At 41.0% G+C, this 20,791-nt stretch overlaps 2 protein-coding genes across 10 annotated transcripts in view; one reads left to right on the forward strand and one right to left on the reverse strand.

The window, feature by feature from the left end:
- clcn2a (chloride channel, voltage-sensitive 2a) overlaps positions 1-20,791 on the reverse strand; it is a 57,738-nt gene that overhangs the window by 23,172 nt on the left and 13,775 nt on the right. For 4 of the 9 annotated variants that reach the window (XR_004334264.1, XM_032530662.1, XM_032530663.1 and 1 more), the window contains exons 2-19: positions 15,701-15,869; positions 12,460-12,591; positions 10,867-10,995; positions 10,363-10,496; positions 9,920-10,000; positions 8,234-8,257; positions 7,737-7,815; positions 6,715-6,840; positions 6,231-6,315; positions 5,735-5,836; positions 5,180-5,282; positions 3,916-4,071; positions 3,763-3,832; positions 3,557-3,667; positions 2,820-3,033; positions 2,493-2,626; positions 572-810; positions 79-190 (exon numbers count right to left, since the gene is read on the reverse strand). Coding sequence is in view for 8 of the 9 variants with exons in the window: in XM_032530662.1 (XP_032386553.1) it covers positions 79-190; positions 572-810; positions 2,493-2,626; positions 2,820-3,033; positions 3,557-3,667; positions 3,763-3,832; positions 3,916-4,071; positions 5,180-5,282; positions 5,735-5,836; positions 6,231-6,315; positions 6,715-6,840; positions 7,737-7,815; positions 8,234-8,257; positions 9,920-10,000; positions 10,363-10,496; positions 10,867-10,995; positions 12,460-12,591; positions 15,701-15,869 (2,200 nt within the window). In the remaining variant the exon portion in view is untranslated. Of the gene's footprint in view, positions 1-78; positions 191-571; positions 811-2,492; positions 2,627-2,819; positions 3,034-3,556; positions 3,668-3,762; positions 3,833-3,915; positions 4,072-5,179; positions 5,283-5,734; positions 5,837-6,230; positions 6,316-6,714; positions 6,841-7,736; positions 7,816-8,233; positions 8,258-9,919; positions 10,001-10,362; positions 10,497-10,866; positions 10,996-12,459; positions 12,592-15,700; positions 15,870-20,791 lie in introns of those variants that run through there. The other 5 variants (XM_032530658.1, XM_032530664.1, XM_032530660.1 and 2 more) reach the window with 4 other exon arrangements.
- Positions 16,949-19,221, forward strand: LOC116698635 (zona pellucida sperm-binding protein 4). Its single transcript, XM_032530676.1, has 7 exons — positions 16,949-17,293; positions 17,389-17,576; positions 17,790-17,887; positions 17,957-18,114; positions 18,184-18,524; positions 18,610-18,685; positions 19,058-19,221. Exons 1-7 carry the CDS (start codon positions 17,008-17,010, stop codon positions 19,180-19,182), a joined length of 1,272 nt encoding a protein of 423 aa, XP_032386567.1. The 5' UTR covers positions 16,949-17,007; the 3' UTR covers positions 19,183-19,221.

Here is a 20,791-nt window from a genome sequence, read left to right on the forward strand (position 1 = left end):
TCCTACATCAGTGTTTTTCTGTGTGGCGTAATGTGTGTGTGTGTGTGTTTGTGTGTGTGTGCAATGTAAAGCACGTACTATTTGGAGTCTCTGGGTCACTGATGGCTGACACAGTTTTCAAAGCAGATTTTAAAGGAAGTTGAACGTTGGAAACCCCTGGGCTGAAGGAGGAAGACTCCTCTGTGGATATCTACATGGAAAATGTATTAACAGAGGAAGCCAGACACAAGTGTGCATGCGCACACACAAACAGCCCCACAAGACACAGAAAAGACAAACACAAGCACATGCAGATAAACAAACAGGACAGCACAGGTAAAGGCACAGACGACAGAGACACAGAAGACATGTGTTAATGTAAATGTAGAAATAAAGCACATTTATACAGTTAACAGTTACCACTTACCACGACAGTGTTGTCCAAAAACACCATCTGTGCCTTTACCTACTGCTACATGCTTCACAGTACACATGCTGTGCCTGATTCATTTTTAATCTACCGCTACATCCCAACCCAAGCCAGTCTTTGCCCCAGCCCAGCCCAGCCCTGGCGCCCCCGCACGCCTCACACCTCTTGGGTGCTCACCAGGAAGCGCACCGCTTGGCGAGCGTTGGTCGAGGCGTTGATGTGGGTGTGGGAGCAGGGGGAGCTGGGCGTGCTGTCGGTGTTCAGGCTGGGCAGGGGATCGTGGTTGCCGTTGTCCTGGGCCAGCCGGCGGAGGTACTCCAGCCTCCGCTGGCGGCACAGCTGGAAAGAGAGCAGCGACTGGAGCTGCAGTCGCTCTATGGAGCCCAGCAGGATCATCGAGTCTGAAGGAGAAGGAAGGAAGAGGAAGAAAATGGTGGCAAGAAGTGTGTTAGGTAGTGTAATGCAGACAAAGTTCCCAGAGGTAAAAATGGAACAGCAAATACAAAAATCAAAAATGTTATGAAGTGGTTGTATCGGAAATTCTGATACAACCACTTCATGACTGATTCAGCACACAGTAGAACAAATATCAGTTTTAGTAAGCCGTTTAGAGATTTATGGCATTTTCATACCAAAAGGGTTCGGACCAAGTACCAAGCCAACATCCAAGTTTAATTGTATACATTTGATTCCATTCTTTTTGGCTTCACATAGTGATTTTGCTAACGCACTAGAGAACTTTCCATGACATACCTACGGCGTGTTGTCACCACGTACGTCTACCTGTAATTGGTGAGCAGACAGGCGTGCGTCTGACATTGGCTTGTTGTCATTTTGGAATTTTTTGGCGGGTGGTCTTTTTTGTGTGAATGAAAATGAATGGACAAACAAATGTGCAAAAATCCCGATTGCGTTACTATGGTATTACTACCAGCAGCAACAACGTTTTGTCTGACCAAACTGAAATTAAATATCTAATCTCCTCCTCTCCCCATGTACTTCCACGACTCATTTTTATCTTGTTCTAAAAGGGTTTTCTTTTCTTTTTTTTAAATCAATACAATTATTGTATGAGGAACCAAAGCATTTAAGTAAGGCCTTGGCTTGTCTCTCCTCTTACATTAAATAAATCAACCGTTCTAGTTAGACGTTGCCAGTGCCAGTGCCAGCTGGACACGTCCTTGAGTAGAGATAAGAGCTGAGACGGGCCAACACTGTGTTTAAACTGTGAAACCATTCACATAAACCTATCAACATGATCCCCTCAGAAAGTAATAACACCATAAACCATCTTAAATTCCAATTTGTTATGAGCTATAAGTTGCCTAGCTTCCTACAATTGGTCCGAAAGTCCGTACCATCCAAAAAAGTGTTTTCATACTGCAAATGACCCGAACCATGGTTCAGTTTGGTCCGGAACCGAGACCACCTCTTTTGAAATGTGGTCTTTTGATTCGGACTGTGGTCCCGAGGCACCTTTCTCACCTGGAAATTTGGTTCGAACCAAACTGAAAAGTCCAAAAGTCTGGACCAATTGAGGTAGTTGTGAAAACGCCCCTAGTCTACGCTCACTGATGTACAGGGAACCACCTTCATGAAGACAGGATTCATTGTAGGATTGTTAAATCAGACTGCAGGTTGACTAAGTGTACTGTAGGTTTAAAATGGTAATTTTACTTATGATATTCTCTGACTAATCCTATCAAAGAGGTGAAACAACTGAATGCTTGTTGCATTAGCTAAGTTTTAAAACTTGTCAAATTACAAATATTGATTCTCTTCTAGATTTCAGTTGAGTTTCTAAATCATAATGTTGCCAATCGGACTATTTTATTGTGACTGATTGTGTTTTTTATAGCATTTGATAATTATAGTTTATTTGTTTTTTGTTTAAAAAACAAACAAAATGGATTGGTAGAAAAGCCTGATTATAATCCGGAAAGTAAGGTATTTATTAAGTTTGATTTTGGTTTCTATACTGAAACACAGGTATCAGCACTAGTATTGAAACAATAGCAGCTTGTTCTCAAAATTGACAGGATCAAGTGACTAGTATCAAGCCGAACGCCGAGACTTTACTTACCACTGGACTCTACCAGGGCCAGTGTTTTGAGGTGACCAGTCAGCAGCATCTCCTGCAGGTCTCGATAGCAAGAGATAAGAGTGATGTAGCGCACGTCCCTGACCATAATGTCCTCCACTCGGATATTGTACTTCCTGAAAGATGGAAAAGGGGAGGAAGTGATGAGAAGAGGGAGCATGAGAGGTGTGTATACAGGAGAGGGAAAGAAATGAAAGGCAGCAGAAGGAGAGAGGCGACACAAAACAAACAAGGGCACAGAATCAGAATCAAGAATCACAAATATAAAAAAGGTACAACTCCATTGGAAAGCTGCAGACTAAGTCTCACTCGTGATGTCCCATGCCCAGCTCAGGTAGATAAGGGAGTTTCTTGATGCGGATGATGGAGTCGTATAGTGATGGTTGGAGCGACTGGGCCACGGCGTTGGCCAGGATCACAGCGATCATCACAGGCAGGATGTGGGAGATCTGACCAGTCAGCTCAAACACTATGACGGCCGTGGACACAGTGTGGGTGACTGCTCCAGACAAAGCCGCAGCACCTGAGTAGGAGGGAATTAAGGAAACATCTTTTTCTGTCTTCTCTTTAAAGCCATTCATTCAGTTAATAGGGGCGGTTTTAGTGTGTGACCAGGCATATTTCTTTTACAGAAATTAAAAAAATTAGAGTTCGATAAATGTGCAAGCTATCTGTGTGTTATTAATCAGAGAAGAGTTTATTGCAAGGCAGCAAATCCAAACCAGATTTTCTGCAGGAAGCCAGTCTAATTCATAACATTTAGCATCACCTTTTACCAGTGAGTCATGACCACGAACGATTTTCTATTTTACTTCGGTCCAAAATTTATTATTCATCTTAAATGGAATCAGTTTTCATCAGTCACATTTTATAAGCTGGTGTGAAGTGATGGAAATGGCTGCAGCTTTGCAGCGGGGACGGTTTCAATCACACAGGAGAGAGGAAAAGTGAAAATTGGCCTGAGAATCAGTCATCAAGGCAAATTAGATACAAAATGGTGATTAAAAGCACAGTGTGTAAAAAGAAAAAGAAAAAAAACAACTTACCAACTACAGCATAACCGCCGGGAACTATGGGATACACACTGCCGTCAGCATGTATGCCATCAGGAAACATGGTTGCCATAACCTCTCCAACAAGTCTGCCAAATCCCGCACCTGTCCGTCACACGCAGAGAGGAAGGAGTTATTAAATGTGGTTCTTTACATTGCAGTAGAAACATTGGAAAAAGATTAAAAATAAATGTATTCACCGATAAGAAAAACTGGCATGAAGGCCCCGCATGGAACCGGCATGGTGGTGGCCACGGCAGACATCCAGAACTGAAACAGAGAGACAAGTGATGAATCATGGTCAGTCATCAAATCCTACACATTTTCTAGACTTAATTATGTCGAAGGCCTACCTTCATGATGATGAAGAGGATGAGTGTGATGAAGACGTTGACCTGTGGGTGTTTCCAGGCGTGGTGGTGGCTGGTGTAGTCAAACTCCTCCGCCACGCCGTGGCGGCACCACGTGCGGTTGTCGAACAGTGCGACCAGAGACTCGTGCTGCGTCAGCTGGCAGGTCGACATGAGACAAAGGAAAGGCTACGTGGATGTCTGTTTCTTCTTCTACCATGCCTGACAGACCTGTGCAGGAGGCCTTAAAAGGTCCGCAGCGAAGGCTGTGCTGGGATCTACATCTGCTGGAAACCCCAGCAGCCAAAAATGCTGCATTTGATACTTGATATGTTTTAATTGTTTAATTATAGTTTGTTTTCAATAAATCCCAGGACTCCCTTAATGATAGCGTTAATGATACTGACTGGATTACCAGGGAGAAATGAAGTACACTGAACTAAATTGTGCACTGCAAAAAATACTCTATTTTAAATTGTCATTTTGGGTGTATTGACTTAAAAAAAGAAAGAAAAAAAAAACTGCTATCAGAGTAAGATCATTTCCCCCTCCAATTGTTTCCAGTATTGTCTAGAAAAAAAAATGAACAAGAAAGTGTACTTTTTTGATGCCAGTTCAGCAACTTTTATTATTCTGTTTTGTGTCAGATGTTGACAATACTTTTTCTCTCTCTGAAAACTGCACAGGACAAATACAAGTTATTCTCTCAATCATTAGCAGATGTTTGTATCTTTTTTTGACAGTCTGAAAGGCTAAATACCAATGGAAATGGCTTGTTAGCCAAGACGATTGTGCAACACCAGCACTAAAATGGTTTGCTCTGCCGCATTGCTATAAAAGCTCAAACTACATTTCAATTGTCAGACGTTTCCAGTGGCAGTACAAAGTATCCGCAACCAGAAGTGTATAGTGTTATTTTGCAACATTGCATCTGGCAAGTTTTTTATTTAGCAACTCCCAACATTCATCAATGAAAAAGCACACACAGAAAAGCCTAATATAAAATTATACTAAGACAATAAACATCCGTTTTCTGTTGTTTGCATTTGTTCAAAAGCAAAAAGCAAATACTTGTTTTAACTTTGCTTCATCATTATAGTAATCCAAATCAGGAAAAAAAAAACAGTTTATGCTTGAAGTATAGAATAAGAGGAGCACAAAATAACCCACATCCAACCCTAACTTCGTTTAAAATTACCATCAATCATGAAACAACAGTCAAGGCTGGCATTCGTGCTGTCTTAAAAGTGTGAAAGTATTTTCTCACCTGTCCCGCCATGAATTGCCCGAAGCCCGGAGGGAACGTGAGAGTGGAGATCAGCAGGGTGACGAGAGCGGGATACACCAGACGCCTGACAGGAAGAGATGGACTGTGGGGTCATTAATGGGTGCGCTTGTCACACTACATGTGCATGTTTGATTTCTGGCTGGTGAGAATGGAAGAACTAGAAATAGCTCTGTGGGATGTGTGAAACTGACCCAACTCATACAAGGACATCACCTACATCTCAATACTGCACTAACATTGTGATACAAGCAAAACCAAGTTTAGGGGCACATAAGCAGGATTTTGTTCTTTCTTGGGTCTAGTTACAGTTTAACTGATTAAAATCTGGCTTTTCAAGATGCATTTTGTATATTTGCTGGGATTTTAAAGGAAAATACAATATGTTGGGAAATACACATGTTCACTTTCTTGCAAAGAGTCAGATAAGAAGATTTATACGAGAGTGGTATCGATCCTTCACCCAACTATCGTCAAGAACGCAAACAAGTGCATTTCCAAAAATGTTCTGTGTCACATCAGGAATATGATACTCACTTCCTCAGCAAGAACTTGTTAATAGTCTTCTGCTTCCTCATGCACTCCACAATCAGTCGGTTCAGGTAGACAAACAGAGCACCACCAAAACCGCAGGCAATCCTACAGACAGACAAAGACACACCTGTTCAGCCTATTGAAGGTAAAACAGGAGAGCATCCAGGGACAAAGCTGAAAAGTAATCACACTGCCACTGAAATACAATTTGATTGCACCTGGTTAACTCACTTTTCTGGAGCTTTTTGAAAGGAAGCCAACCGATATTAGGTTCTTATTTTTCTCTTTAAAAACGTTTTGGCATCAAACTAATCAAATTTGGCACGTGCTGATGTGGATACAGTCTCAATTTCAATTGCCCCGTTCATCGAATACAAATTAACCTTCACATTCTCAGCAGGAATGTGAATGGGACCGGGAGGTGACTAACTCAGGCTCCAAACTGCTCTGGGATCAGGATTCAGTTTAACGTGGCGTCACTCCGGAGAAACACACTCACCCAAGGATGGCGAACGCCGGCAGCTCCTGAAGATCAAACGGAAAGTCAAGACGGAAACGGGTCTTAAAAAGAGCAGTGATGGTCTCTGAGGAAAAAGAAGACTGTTTTCATTGAGTGTAGAAACAGAGATTTGTTACAGATGCACAGGTATTACACTGACCTTTAAAAGAGACTGGACACTAGTACAAAATGTTTGTATTGGTAAATATCATATTAAAATATCTGCTTATAAATACAGAATCAAATATTATGTGATGTTAAATTCTACAAATAATAATGACCCCTTTCCTTCAAAGGGATTAATAATAAAAAGGTATGATGAAATTACTAACTAAAGCTTTTTGCAGTTCAAATTTTATGAGATCTATTTATTATCAATACAGAACACACCATAGCAAAGTCACACACAGAGTTACACAAACGCAGAAAAACTGCTACACAAATGTCGAATAAGGACTTTGTTCTATAAATAATTCTTCCTTACCTTCCTCCTGGTTCCACACCGCCAGCACTCTGAATATGAAGGCACTGAAGGTGGCTGCAAAGAAGCCCCTCCAGTAGTTCCTCACCGCAAAAAATGTGGAAGTGACCTCAATACTGAACAGCACCCCTGCACCACACACACACACACACACACACACACACCACACACAGACACACACACACACATTTTAAACACATTCCCACTCAAAGACTTTTTTCAAGAAATAGTTGAAAGTTTATTTGTCCGAAGGGAAATTTATCTTAGCCAAAAGGCTGCTACATACAAGTACATATACTATGATTTATACAGTACGGACAACACAAGACATTAAATACTGTACGTACAGTGATGTATGGGAAGAGGCCATGATAAGACAAGTTGGCAACTCCATCTGCAGAGTTTTTTTAAATCTAAATCTCTAGACGTATATCTAACTTTGGTTAGATTTTGAAGTGACCCCGGCCCCAAAGGAAAGGTTACAGGGTCACTAAAACAATTGGAAACATCCTTTGACGTGACTTTTCATTCAAAATGCTATGTCAATCGTTGCCAATAGTTGCTGAGACACAGTATGCTGCTCTGATTCAAAGAGACAGACAGACAGACTGACCAAGATTGGTAACTGCTTTCCTGCAAGCAGGGTAAATATTTTTCTCATCTAATCAGCTCCCATAATTATCTACCATGACTAGATACCATTTAACCATGACTAGACACCATTTAACCATGACTAGACACCATTTCCATGACTAGACACCATTTAGCCATGACTAGATACCATTTAACCATGACTAGATACCCTTTAACCATGACTAGATACCATTTAACCATGACTAGACACCATTTAACCATGACTAGATACCATTTAACCATGACTAGATACCATTTAACCATGACTAGATACCATTTAACCATGACTAGACACCATTTAACCATGACTAGATACCATTTAACCATGACTAGACACCATTTAACCATGACTAGACACCATTCAATCTGAGGCTGCAGCTATGTTGTCTTACCTCCAATGGGGGCAGCAAAGCAGCAGCCCACACCAACTGCACAGGCAGCCGACAGCATCTCTGTGTTCCTCAGCTCGTTCTGTCCGAAAAGAGTCAGATACACACACACACACACACACACACACACACACACACACAAACACAGCCGTGCATTCAAGCAAATACACACACAAACTATCAAATCCCAACAGGTGTTAGGGTTAGTTGTACATGCAAATGACACAAGTACACAATACAAAAAATGTCTGTCTCTCAACAGTTTAAGCTGCTGCTGTATCTTTTGACGTTGGACGAGATTACATATGAGTGGTGAGAAATGGGAGGCCATAATTGAAAACCCAGGATTGACAATAACTCGCTGTAATGGTTTGCTGAACAGAATCGGGAGATCAATGGAAAAGCATCAATATAACTCTGCTTCTGAAATGGACAGCATGGATTACTAATGTTGATGGAATTGCCAAAAAAGAAAATCATCTGACTCGTGCATTTCATACCTTGCTTCCCTCAAAGGGCTCTTCCTTTAGCAGAGAAAGTGGAAGAAAAAAAAAATAAGACAAATGTGTGTGAGTGCGATCTGTACAAGTGCAGAGGTTACCTTCTATTTCTGCTCCTGGAAGACATCCAACTTATTATCCAAACCACACAAAATCAAAACAAGCGGCGAATGAGCTTCAGCACAGTCTTGATTCAGCAGTGAACTGAATTAACATTTTCCCAAAATGATTATGTTTAATGGCTGCACAGTCGACACCTGGACTATTTCAGCCTGTCTAACTGCGATGTCATCACTGCAGTCTATCATCCTCCGTATTGATGGTGATGCTGGTGCTGCTAGTACATGGAGGAGAAGCATTGCACCCTTTCCACAGCAGAAATCGACAGGAGCCCAGGGTGTGGTCTCACATGAGTGGAGGTGAGAGTGTGTCCTGGGGAACGGCAGAAAGTCAAGTAAAACTTCAAGACAAGGAATATCTGATATTGTGTGTGTGTGTGTGTGTGTGTGTGTGTGTGGCTTCTCTATACTTTCACACTTTCAAATGGACCAAAAATGCTTTTAAATAAATCTTTCAAATTTAAAAGTTTTTTTTTGTTAAAACGTTTTGGCTCTGCCTCGAAAAAAATCATGACGCAGTAGTAGAAGGGCAGATTATGGGGACGTGGCTATGCAAAAAAAAAACCTATGTTTTAAAGTACTGTCACATGTGGCGACGGCCACCACGGTACAGTCGCAGCCCGCTGCCTCGTGAGTTTGATATGCATAATATGCATTATGCAAATTAAAGCTCTATATTTGTCTTTTTTATTTAAAAAAAGACAACGGACAAGTTAATCCGCTATTATATGTACAAGATACATAAAACAGGATTGTTGTGGAACTCAAAACGTTGAACATGAAAGTGATATCAATCTTCTCTTTTCATTTTTGGCCATAAAGCAGAACTTCATAAAATAGTAAAATATTCCTTTAAACCGGAAATCTGTAATGTGATGTTGGATTTGTCGGAGGTGTTGTGCAGTGTCAGTGAATTTGAACTGAAGTGATTAAGTTTAAAGATATTTTGCATTTGTGTCGTCAACAGGACCTAACGCAAACATGATCAATATTTTTTAAAGATCTAAGTGTAGAAAAAGCACCAACTACTGTAAATATAATGACATGTTTATTAAGAAACTTTAGTGATTTAATCTTTAATATCTCAATTGGGAGCAGAGGACCAAATATAGACAACTGTCTTAAAAAGGCACACTGAGCCCGTTGTCTACATGGTCATCTGCTCTTAACGAGCACGTTTCTGTAGCTACATGCTAACTTCAGGGAAACCTGTGATCTTGGTGGCAGATGCTACTTTCTTGCCAATTTTGGATCACATTCCTGCTCAAACATGTCCCGTTGTGCAGTTTTTGGTTTAGAAACCCTTATTGGTGATTTCTCACATTAGAAAGCGGCACTATACTCCGCAACAGTCAGTCTTCGGCTGCAATGACGGACAGGAAGGGAAGCCCAAGTGTTGACGTCAACACGTGTATCGGGTGCGATCTAGCATATACCCAGATGCGGTAGAACATGTAAACAGGGTATCCCGGTAATAGGTTTCTTTTAAAAGTTCAAAAACTCAAACAGGTTAAAATCTGTACTTTGGTAAATCGGCATTCCTTCTTTAAATGGTTACTATCCTCACCATGTAAATCCCACCGAAAAGAGGAGCCATGAATTTGCTCAAGAGAGCAGCGCACAGACTGGCAACATGAACGAAGGGTCCCTGAGAAAAAGGATGAAGAGAAATCAGGATGTAAGTAGACAGGATATGATTAAAAGCACATTTTAGTAGAGCATGCTGCACTCAGGTTCAGGGGCATAAACCTTGCACGATTAAAGCCTACTCAGACTCAAATTAAAATCAACTTTACAACCCCCTAAATAGGAAAATGCAAGTGTCATTAGCAGTAAATCACTTTCTTATTTTATTTTCGCAGCCGCGACTTTAATGAGATTAGAAGAAGCAAAGTGATTATATCCTTACCAACAGGAAACTTCAAAAACTGTCAAGCAATCTGTCATGTGTCATTAGTATAGCCAAGAAGACTGGGATGGTAAGAGATGAAGGAAAAAGAAACCGTCTACCTCCTTCCCCAGGGGCATCCCACTGCCCAGAGCACAGGTCAGGCCGATGACTTTGGCCACAAATGTCTTAAATGTCAGGTACTCCTTCAGGACAACCCCCCTCAGTATTGTCTTCATCTCAGGAATACCTGAACCTGGGTAATGAAAAAGAAAGGGATGCCAGGTGGGATGTGGTGATGGAGTGGAGAGAAAGGATTAGTTGAAAGAAAAGTAATTACAGAGAGCGGGATGGGGGGAATAAATGAAGAGCGGGGGAGATGGGTGAGGGGAAAAGCTGATTGATTTTCATATAGTTTTCTGTATGCACATCTCATCAGAGGGATATTGTATGGATTTTCTGCAGACGTGACCTCTAAGACACCTACAGCATATGTCCTTGGAGGCCTTATGGTGCATTATAGAGTAAATTACCATATTCAAACACAGAAATATGACAGAACATTTGAATGCATATGTTTATGCATGACTTGTTCAAGTGTGTGTAAGTGTGTATGTGCGTCTTACCCACGGCCTGGGGGGCCAGAATTTGTGTGAATCCTGCTGAGAAAGTGATGAGCACTACAGGGTAGGTGACCCAGGCAATGTACTGCAGAAGCATGTTACTGTCCAGTCCACTATACATCCACTTCTGTGCTGCACCACACACACACACACACACACACACACACACACACACACACACACACACGTAACTTCATCTCAGTACAATGCAGTAGAAAACTAAACCATATAGTTCCCCCATCTTACAATATTTATCGGTTGTGATTGTGAATATATTCACCTAATTCCTCTGCTCTTCATTATAGGTTAAAATAATCGATTCTCCAAATAAAATCCAATTTTTTGTTTTTGGGGGGGTCAATTCTTAGAGTAAACATTAGGTTGCTTGTACAAGTTACAGCATACGGTCACTGAGAATCTCTTTTATTAAGAGGCAAAATTGGTACTGTAACTGAAATTTCCCTAACCTAATTGATATTGAATCCAATCAGATTGTAATCTAATCAGGATCTTGTGAATTGGAAACAAATGGATTTGGAAAATCAATGGCAATTCCCATGCCTACTTCATTCCCACCCTTTGACATCCCATCTCTGCCTGATTCATGTATTTGTCTGTGCTTGTAGCAGCTTCCTTGGCCTCCTCTTCCTTATTAGACAACATATTACAAGTCATACAGATACAGACCAACACATTAGAGGAAGCGTTTGATAATGCATCTTTTTTTCTCCATTAGGCCAACATTTTTCACACCTTAAAGCAGTTATTCTGAAACACACCCCATAGTGGATAAATGAAAAAACACCACTCTTGCGTTGGTTAGGGCAATGCAGGAAGAAGTACCTTTTAGTAAAAAAGTAGTAAAAGTAAAAATAAAACTATGTAAAACTATCCCATTGCAAATAAAAGTCTTGTATTAGGAAGTGTCAAAAAAAATGTTAAACCAATTAGTAATTATACCTAAATATATTTGCCTTTAAATTGTACTGAAGTAGAAGTTTAAAGTGACATTAAAAACAAAACTGTGTTGACCCAGTGGTGAAAAGTAACTGAGGTTTTAGAAATTGATGATGTATACCTGCTCGTACAGTATCTTTACCGAGTAAGGGTTTTTCCGGTTATTTATTATGCTTTTATCTTATGTTGTTATCTAAATTTGTACAGCACTTTGGGGCAATAGTGACTGTTTGTAAATGTGCTATATGGATAAACTTTGACCTTGACCTTGTCAATCTTCAAAAAACTCACAGTTGTGATAATCTTTCATTATTTACAGGCATTTTATTGATGAAGAGGCACCTAAAGTTATTTGTATAGTAATGTACTGTTTTAGGGTTAATCATGTCAGACAATTTTCTTTCTTTCATTACAATTTTTCTTTATAGTTTCATGTTAATTATTTAAATATGAATTAAAAACTGTTTATGAGCTTAATACAACCGCGGCAGAATGCCAGTAATTTGTATTAAAACCATCTTCACACCTGACAAGGCCTGGGTTAATACTTTGCTGCCCTTTATTCACCATCCATCTATCCACCTGTCTTTCTACAGTAGCTCTTTCTTCTCTTTTTCTGGCTCTCTGTCTCTTTCCTACCTTCTTGGCAGAAGGCGATGGCATAGTCCATGACCCAGCTGACAAGAGCCATGAGCAGCCCCAGCAGAATGAGGAAGATCCAGTCCTCCCCCACCCGCGAGATCAGGAACTTCTGGCAGCGGGACGCACACACTGAGGACACAGAGACAGGAAGGGACAGATGAAAAGCAAAAGTAAAATCTGATGCATGGTGTGAAAAGAGACAGGATAAATATATTTGTTGGTGTGACTTTGTAAAAGAACCATTGAAAGACAATTCCTTGGCCAAGATTCAGCAAAATAATGTCTATTCTGTTGTATTTTACTCTGGTAACATCATTCTGGATTAGCTGAAATTTCCTAAACACAAAGAAAAAAAACTATTATTCTCATGCTGTGTCAATAAAGGATCCAATTTCACATGCAAAACTAAAAGTAGAATGGTGTTTTATACAGACAATTACTAGATTGGACAGAGAGATATCCATTTAACCGACGTGAGTGAGCAGCTAAAATAATAATAACAAACAGGAGGTTATTATGTGGTGAATATGTTGAGTGTGAGCATCACTTCATCCACCGCAAATACAAAAAATACAGAGACAAAACAAAATTGTGTCATAAATTCTACCATTACATTATAATCTAAAGCTCTGAGCTAGGTCAGCTAAAAGAAGCATCACTGGACTCATTTCCCCTCTCAAAACCTGGAATTCACTTCAGAATTCAGAGCATTCATAGATGTGCAGTCCCAAGAGAAGCTAAATATAAGCTACTAACACATTTACCAGATCCATATTTCATATTTTACGCTCCCCCTTTGACGTCATATAGCCACAGACAAGGTATGGAAGTCCTAGAGGGATTTTTTTTATAGGATCTGTTGGCAATAAGAAAAGTAAAGAACATGGACAGACTTATCCTTTAAGGCTGAATTGAGTTCCACTTTAAAACTATTTCACTAGTGGAAAGTTTCAAGAAGTTTTAAAAATTAAAGAATGGCTCCAATCTATTTAAAAAAATCACAAACATGTCATATAACATGAAAGAATGAACAGAGACATTGTTATTCCCCTTATGCTTTACTTGTTTTAACTTTTATTGTTCTACAATAAGGCAAATGTAGGACTATGTTACTTGTACAATTGAAAAAGAAGTAGTACTTCTCCTTCGTGATGTGTTCACAAACGTTTATTGCTGTTTGAATGTCATTGCTGCTATCCAGACAATCATAAACAATATACTAAATGAGATTGCAACAGTCTTTCTGGTGCAGGAATTCGGGTCACGGGGCGATGCTGAGTCTCCTGTGTGAATGATGGGGCAAGCTCCCTGGCCAGGCCACCAGCTGGATGGAAAGTTGCCAACAGAGAACATACACATACAAACGCACTCATGACCAGACAAAGCCATCACACAGTGGAAACACCAATGTCAGAGAGAAATATTTAACCTTACATTTATCTGTGCAGATTAGACTGCCATGTTCTTCACTGGATCTATAATATTTATTTCACAGTTCATTGAACACACACACACACACACACATACACACACACACACACACACACTCACACTTACACCTCGCATGGCACCTGCAAAGCCACATACTTCCGTGTGCATCTTGGCTCACACTAACATCCGCAGGCTCAGTGGCAATCGCAGATGTCTTCTCCTGATCCCGTTATAAAAAAATTAAAAGATTCACACCCATTTTCTTCACCTCTGCTGGTCCTGCATTGCATCACCTGAAGCCAACTATATGTAAATCAGGAATAAATCTAAAAATAACAAAATCAAAATCTACTAAAAATAGTACTTGCAATAATGTGACATAATGATGCCATATAATCCCAGAGAGATCAGTCTGAGTCAAAATAAACGCAGTGAGGCAGTACATATTTTCCGCTCTTCATCACGACCAGTAGCAGAGCCCTTGGCTGCATGTGTAGGCTGCCTTGTTCAAAAGCTGTAGCTCCAGTTACTGATCTGAACCGAGGCACACTCAAAGTCCATCATCCACAGAAATGATGTTCCCACACAGATACATCATGAGAGGAAAACACTAAAACTCCCACATCCACCAAATGTGAAGGTTCTCTCCTTCTACAGATTACTTCACAGGGAAACAGCAGAACCTGTCCAGCCTGAGTGTCTATCTAAAGACAAGGCTAAAAATACAAACATAGCTTGATCTACGAGCACACAGCACACAGACAGCAAGCACACAAATCACTCTGGCTGGCTCCTGATCTGAGAGTGATTGTTTTAAATGGCTTCCATTACAGCGAGCGAGCAAGGCTAGGCTGACATAGTTTAGCTTTCTCCTGTGGTGCAATGTATTGATCTTTAATCTGATCACTAGTCACCAGGACAAAGAGGCAGAACAGGCTTTTAGAACAAAGCCACACTGGCTCACTTGTGGAAACACATGTCAAAACAAACTGGATTTCTATTTGACTGAGCTTATCTAATCAGGTTTTTAACTTTATGTGGGGATTTCTGTATCTAAAAAGGTCAGTTCAACTAAATCTGGGGGTGCAACTAACCTGGCAAGGACAGATTCACGTCTGTGGCCCCCCCAAGACAGAATTAAGTAAGCAAGTACATTTCCCGTACTTTAGGAAATGTAAACAGGAAGTGTATTGTCATCATGGATTCTATGAGTAACACCACAAGCTAAAACTTGAGCCAATATCTAAGCTTATCTTTGTTTACATTTTGGCACCATGAAAGCATGCCAATAGATGTACAAAACACCTACAGTCTCCCTGTATGACATTGACACTGATGAAAACTTACACACACATACGTATGCACGCACGTAAACACACACAGAAGCCTGTATTGTGGAGTTCAGACTAAAGTAGAGCTCTCTTCTGGTGCCAGTCCGTTATCTGGAGTCAGCGGGGAAGACTAGACATAAAATAATCTGACAGTTCAGATCAGAGTTCTCACAAAAATACACACACCCCAAAGCAAATATCTGTCCATAGTTACACAAACACACAGATGTGTACAAGGTGGGCCACTGGCAGCCAGCAGAGGGGGCAGTCTTTGTTTAACATTGAGACAGCCCTTGTTGGCTGGAGGTCATTGCTTAGATCTGTTGTGTTCACATCCTCTCCTGCTCCCTTGTGTCACACACACACACACACACACACAACCTTTGGTCAGACATTCCCAACATGAGCACTACACTACCTGCACACTTTGTCCCTGCAAGAACACTCTGAAGACGATTTAGACCTTAAACACTTACAATGGCACTTTGCACAGGGCTCTTTCTCATAATCCAGCAGATCTGCAGCACGACTGCGAACACTGGTGTTCCTCCGCAGTCCTCCACCATCCCGCACTCCTTCATCCCGTAGGCGGGCAGCTTCCTCCTTGGCATACACACCCAGCTCCTGGGTGTACCGCCCATACATCTGTGTGCATGAAAGACAGCAAAAAAAACAGCTTTTATTAAGGGTGCTTCGATCAGGATTTTTGGGGCCGATTACTGATTGCTGGAAGCAGTTTTGGTTGATACCGATCACCGATCACCGGTCTATTTGAAGCATTCTATTTATCATGTTGTATATTTAACATATATTAATTTTACGAATAGCCTTAACAACAATATACATGTATCAAAATGAGCAGAAGATAATGTATCATGAATTGTCAACTGTTTACTTTTATTGACAGGAAACGTTCAACATTCTACTTCCTCTGTTAGAAACACACCTTAAACAGCTTAGAGCTTAAGAATTAAGCCTTATTTCAAAATAAATTACAAACAAACTCATTTGTAATTTACACAAACTTAAAGTACTTGAACGTAAAGTGCATAGCAAAGAAAACAAAATCACATATCGTGGGATGTCAGGATAAAAAGGCATGAGGTGTAAAGTATTTTAGGCTTGTTCTCCTGCGGTAATGAACTGAAAATAGAAGCCATGACATAACAGTCACACATGTTTAGAGAATATATCGGTAATTGTTTAGCTTTTTGTCCTAGCTAAAATCTAAAAAATTGTCCTTTCAATCACTGCAGACATTTTTTCAGTAGTAGTAACAATTTTTCTCAGGAGTAGTGCGTCATCTGATCGGCCAATCTGATCGGCCTTTATGGAGACCACCGATCAAACTATTTAAAGCCTTTATCGGCCAATAACAATCAGCAATCGGAGCACCCTTAGCTTTTATGCAGGTGGCAGGCAGTAGAAGGCAGTAAAAGAAACGTCATTACACAGTGTTGGGTCACAATAAAGATAGTCGACTTGTGTAAACACACTAAGGTTCAAACTCAGAGTAAACAGGGCCAGGTGTTGAATTCAAATTCACTGCCTGCGACTCAGTCATTTTTAGAATTGAAAATCCACTCAGACTTCTTTTCAGAGAGATGAGCAGACAATGAGCTCCACCTGCCAGCTCCCAGCTGATTAACTCTGCAGGGCTGCCACACAATTGACACCTAACGATGAGAGGAGTTCTCAGCAAACGACACATAATCAATCACGTATAAAGCCTGCGTCTGAGCCATGTGTGCAGTTACAGGTTTGGTGCAGTTCTGATGCCATAATGGAGCTTTTCAAGAATCTGTTTGGTGTGATGGTTGTAGTTGTTGTGGCTTGTGATGTTACTGCCCAGCGTCAGTGGATGTTGCCTCAGCAGCAAAACCAACCTCCTCTTCCTGATCAGCGGCCTCAGCAACCATTTAAGGTTCCTCCACCTGCCGCTCCCTTTGATAAATGCCAGGTGGAGCAGGCTGACAAGATCCAGTGTGGAACTGAAGATATCACTGCTGAACAGTGTGAAAAGATCAACTGCTGCTTTGCCAGGCGGCAGTGCTACTATGGGAAAGCAGGTATGTGTTCTGGACTAGTTTCCAGTTCCTCTCAAATGCTGCATGGAAAGGGTAAAGTATATGCTGCAACTTTCTCATGTCTTCTCCTCACCCAGTGACTGTGCAATGCACCAGAGATGGCCAGTTTGTGGTGGTCGTGGCTCGAGATGCCACTTTGCCCCACATAGATGTGGAGTCTGTCAGCCTGCTGGAAACAAACGACCCCTCCTGTACCCCTGTGGCCATCACCTCTGAATTTGCCATCTTTCAGTTCCCTGTTACTGCATGTGGTACTACACTCAAGGTGATTTGTGCAGTTTTTGCTTTCTCATGTGTATGAGAGGTTAAGTGGCAATTTTTTTTTTTGTCAAATTAAGAGGCTGCCATGAGTTATCCTGGCCCAAAATTTCATCTACAATGATGTAAACATGATCTCAGAAATTGTCACATTTGTTAAAACTGAAACAAATCTTCAATATTTTTCCTTGCTAAATGAGGAATTGGCTTTCTTCTGCAGGAGGATGAGAGTTATGTGACATATGAGAACCACATGTCTTCTTCGTATGAAGTGGGAATTGGACCCAGAGGCTCAATCACCAGGGACAGCCATTTTGAGTGAGTAAATTTTTTTTTATTTTTTTTTTAAATGGTCCACTGAAATTTACAGCTCTTGTTCTCCAACAGGTTGTTGTTTCAGTGTAAGTATTCTGGCTCAGCTGTGGAAGGTCTCGTTATGGAGGTGAATGCTGTTCCTCCACCTGTGCCGGTCGCTGCTGTAGGACCTCTTAGAGTGGCGCTCAGACTTGGCAATGGGCAGTGTCGCTCAAAGGGGTGTGTGGAAGGTGAGTGGTACAAGAACCTTATGATGCTAGTCTTAGAATTTGACATACTAAAATGTCTTATGATTGCAGAAGTGGCAGCGTATAGCTCCTTCTACACTGAAGAAGACTACCCAATCACGAAAGTGCTGCGAGAACCTGTGTATGTTGAGGTGAACATCTTGGAGAGATCTGATCCAAATCTCATTCTGAACCTGGAGCACTGCTGGGCCACCTCTGCACCCAATCCTCTCAGCCTGCCACAGTGGGACCTTCTGGTTGATGGTTGTCCCTATCATGATGACCGTTATTTAACCACAGTGGTTCCCGTGGATGGCTCCTCTGGGCTTACGTACCCAACGCACCACAAACGTTTCATCGTTAAAATGTTCACATTTGTTGACCAAAACACCTTTTCAACAAAGCAAGAGGCGGTAAGATACTAGTGGCACAATGTCATCAATCCCGAAGACTACTTAATACAGTCTGCTACATAATGTGCAACTTTTAATTTTTCAGGTGTTCATCCATTGTGCTACAGCCGTGTGTCATCCCAGCAGCACAAAATCCTGTGAACAGCCATGCCACCGTCAACGTAAGTGCCCTAAGGTTTTGATACTTTGTCTCAACCCTACTCCTGGAGAGCTAAGTGTGGTAGTGGCTTTCCAAGGGCAGGTTTGGTGACTACAATAAAATGCCACTTCTGTCATGAAATGGTATTCTTGTTAAAAGTTACAGCAGGCTGCCAAAACTTGTTGGCACTACAGTTGTTGGCCTAATGTTACCACCTCATGGTGAGTGTATACATCTTGACTTTATGGGAGCAAAAAGCTGACTGGTGCAAATGGGAAGGCAGTTCTTTACTTTGGAGGAGCTTGAACCAATGTTTGTGGTCAATATTTACAAATGCCTATCTCATAAGATTATGAACTCTACAAGTGACTTTGCACTCTTCCTTCTCTTGCAGGAAGAGCAGTGTCTGCAGGTGGAGCCGTGTCCACAAGAACACTCTCCTCAAGTGAGGGGGTTGTGGTATCAAGCAGAGAGGTGATGCTGACTGAGCAGGAACTATCTGCTCCTTTCTCATCATAGGGATGACTATCAGATCGGGCAGCCAGATTTAGCCTTTTAATAAAAGTTCATGACTACAACTGGGTCTGGTCTTAAATTCTTTTTGAAGGTCACATGTACACTTTTTTTTTTTTCACCAGTTTTGTGCAGAGACGGTGAAGTTGAGCATTTACTGCAACCCCTCTTCCTGTTGTGTGCTGGGAAATCACAAGGTTGCATTACAATTAAATACTTGCTGGTACAAAGCTGTGACTGTGCTTAGAAACCAGCTTTACAGTACTGGGGGTAGAAACATTATCTTATTCCTTCCCCTCACCCGCTCTAATTTTTGATAATGGTCCTATTTCTCAGGATGCTACAACTTGAAACCTCTTTCCTTCCCTGCACATGCCTCTTTGTCCTGCTCAACCCATCCACCCCCTATCATTGAGATGGGAATCACGACTCCTCCAGACTCCCTCTTACTGCTCACGTGCAGACGGTGCCAAGCAGCCGTATACAGAGTGAGCAGAAAGGACCATGCTGTAAAGGATATTCATATCATCCACTTAAACCTCAAACCTGCTGGGACGCATTTAAGCAAAACACATGTCATATTCTGACGGTAGCACTGCCTCACCTATGAACAGAAAAATCCCATAGGTGCCAGCTGACAAACTACTGCTGTGACTGGCATACATGTTAGTGGAATGAAATCTAAAATGGTTTTGCCACTGTTAAAGATGCTGTCAAATTAAGCAAACTGACTGTAGAGCAGTTTGCATGTGAGAATGCAAATATTTAGAATAAAGCAAAAAGTCAGTGAAACACTCTACTTCAGGCAAAACTGGTCTCTTCAACAGTCATATTTAACAGAATTATCACCCTCCATCCTAAAACTGTGAATCAGATCTACTTTTATTAAATACAAATGATAGTGGTATAAAATATTTGCAAATTCTAATATTGACAAGTTTTGATTTCAAGCGGTTTGCATTTCTTTAGTGATATGCAAGTGAAGTCTTTTGGGTCTTAAAGCTGCAATAAAAACTGAGTAGTGCAACTTAGTATTCCAGCTTTGTGGGACTTTTAATGCAAAGACAACACAACCTTCACACCACAGTGGTCAGTATAATTTCTAAAACTCAGCAAGGCATTGAAATGAGCAACAATATAATTTCTAGTAATTACATATTAAGATTGTTTGGCTTTATGCCTTGGCTGGAAAGCAGTTAAGATGAGGGGAAAAAAAGTATGCACACAGAATCTGAAACCCCCAAAATGATTCATCAAAACACAATACATATGGCTGTGGTCATATTTCCTAAATTAAATGAACCACATCTGTCATCTGTCTTCTAAAGCTCCCAACCAATGAAGTACTGCATGGAAGAAAAACGACAGACACTTCCTGGTTGGTAACTGGTCCATATTTTAATCACCACTACACTGGGAAATTAAAATCTACTCACTGCTACACTGAATTTCAATTTTATTACTGAATGTGTGTTTTTCATGCACCCCCACATATAGTACACTACAGACACACAAATACCCGCATCACCAGCACCAGACAAACACCCACTGGGAGTTTAAACGGGGCCTGTTAGTGATGCTTTCTTTGGCCTGTGTGAAAGCAATCACTGGCCAT

Source organism: Etheostoma spectabile, chromosome 12 (genome assembly GCF_008692095.1).
Source record: "Etheostoma spectabile isolate EspeVRDwgs_2016 chromosome 12, UIUC_Espe_1.0, whole genome shotgun sequence".
Lineage (NCBI taxonomy): Eukaryota > Metazoa > Chordata > Actinopteri > Perciformes > Percidae > Etheostoma > Etheostoma spectabile.

Coding starts and splice junctions, on each gene's coding strand:
- LOC116698635 (XM_032530676.1), top strand. CDS start 17,008: ATGGAGCTTTTCAAGAATCTGTTTGGTGTGATGGTTGTAGTTGTTGTG. Junction 17,294..17,388: donor GTGCTACTATGGGAAAGCAG/GTATGTGTTCTG, acceptor CTCCTCACCCAG/TGACTGTGCAATGCACCAGA. Junction 17,888..17,956: donor ACCAGGGACAGCCATTTTGA/GTGAGTAAATTT, acceptor GTTCTCCAACAG/GTTGTTGTTTCAGTGTAAGT.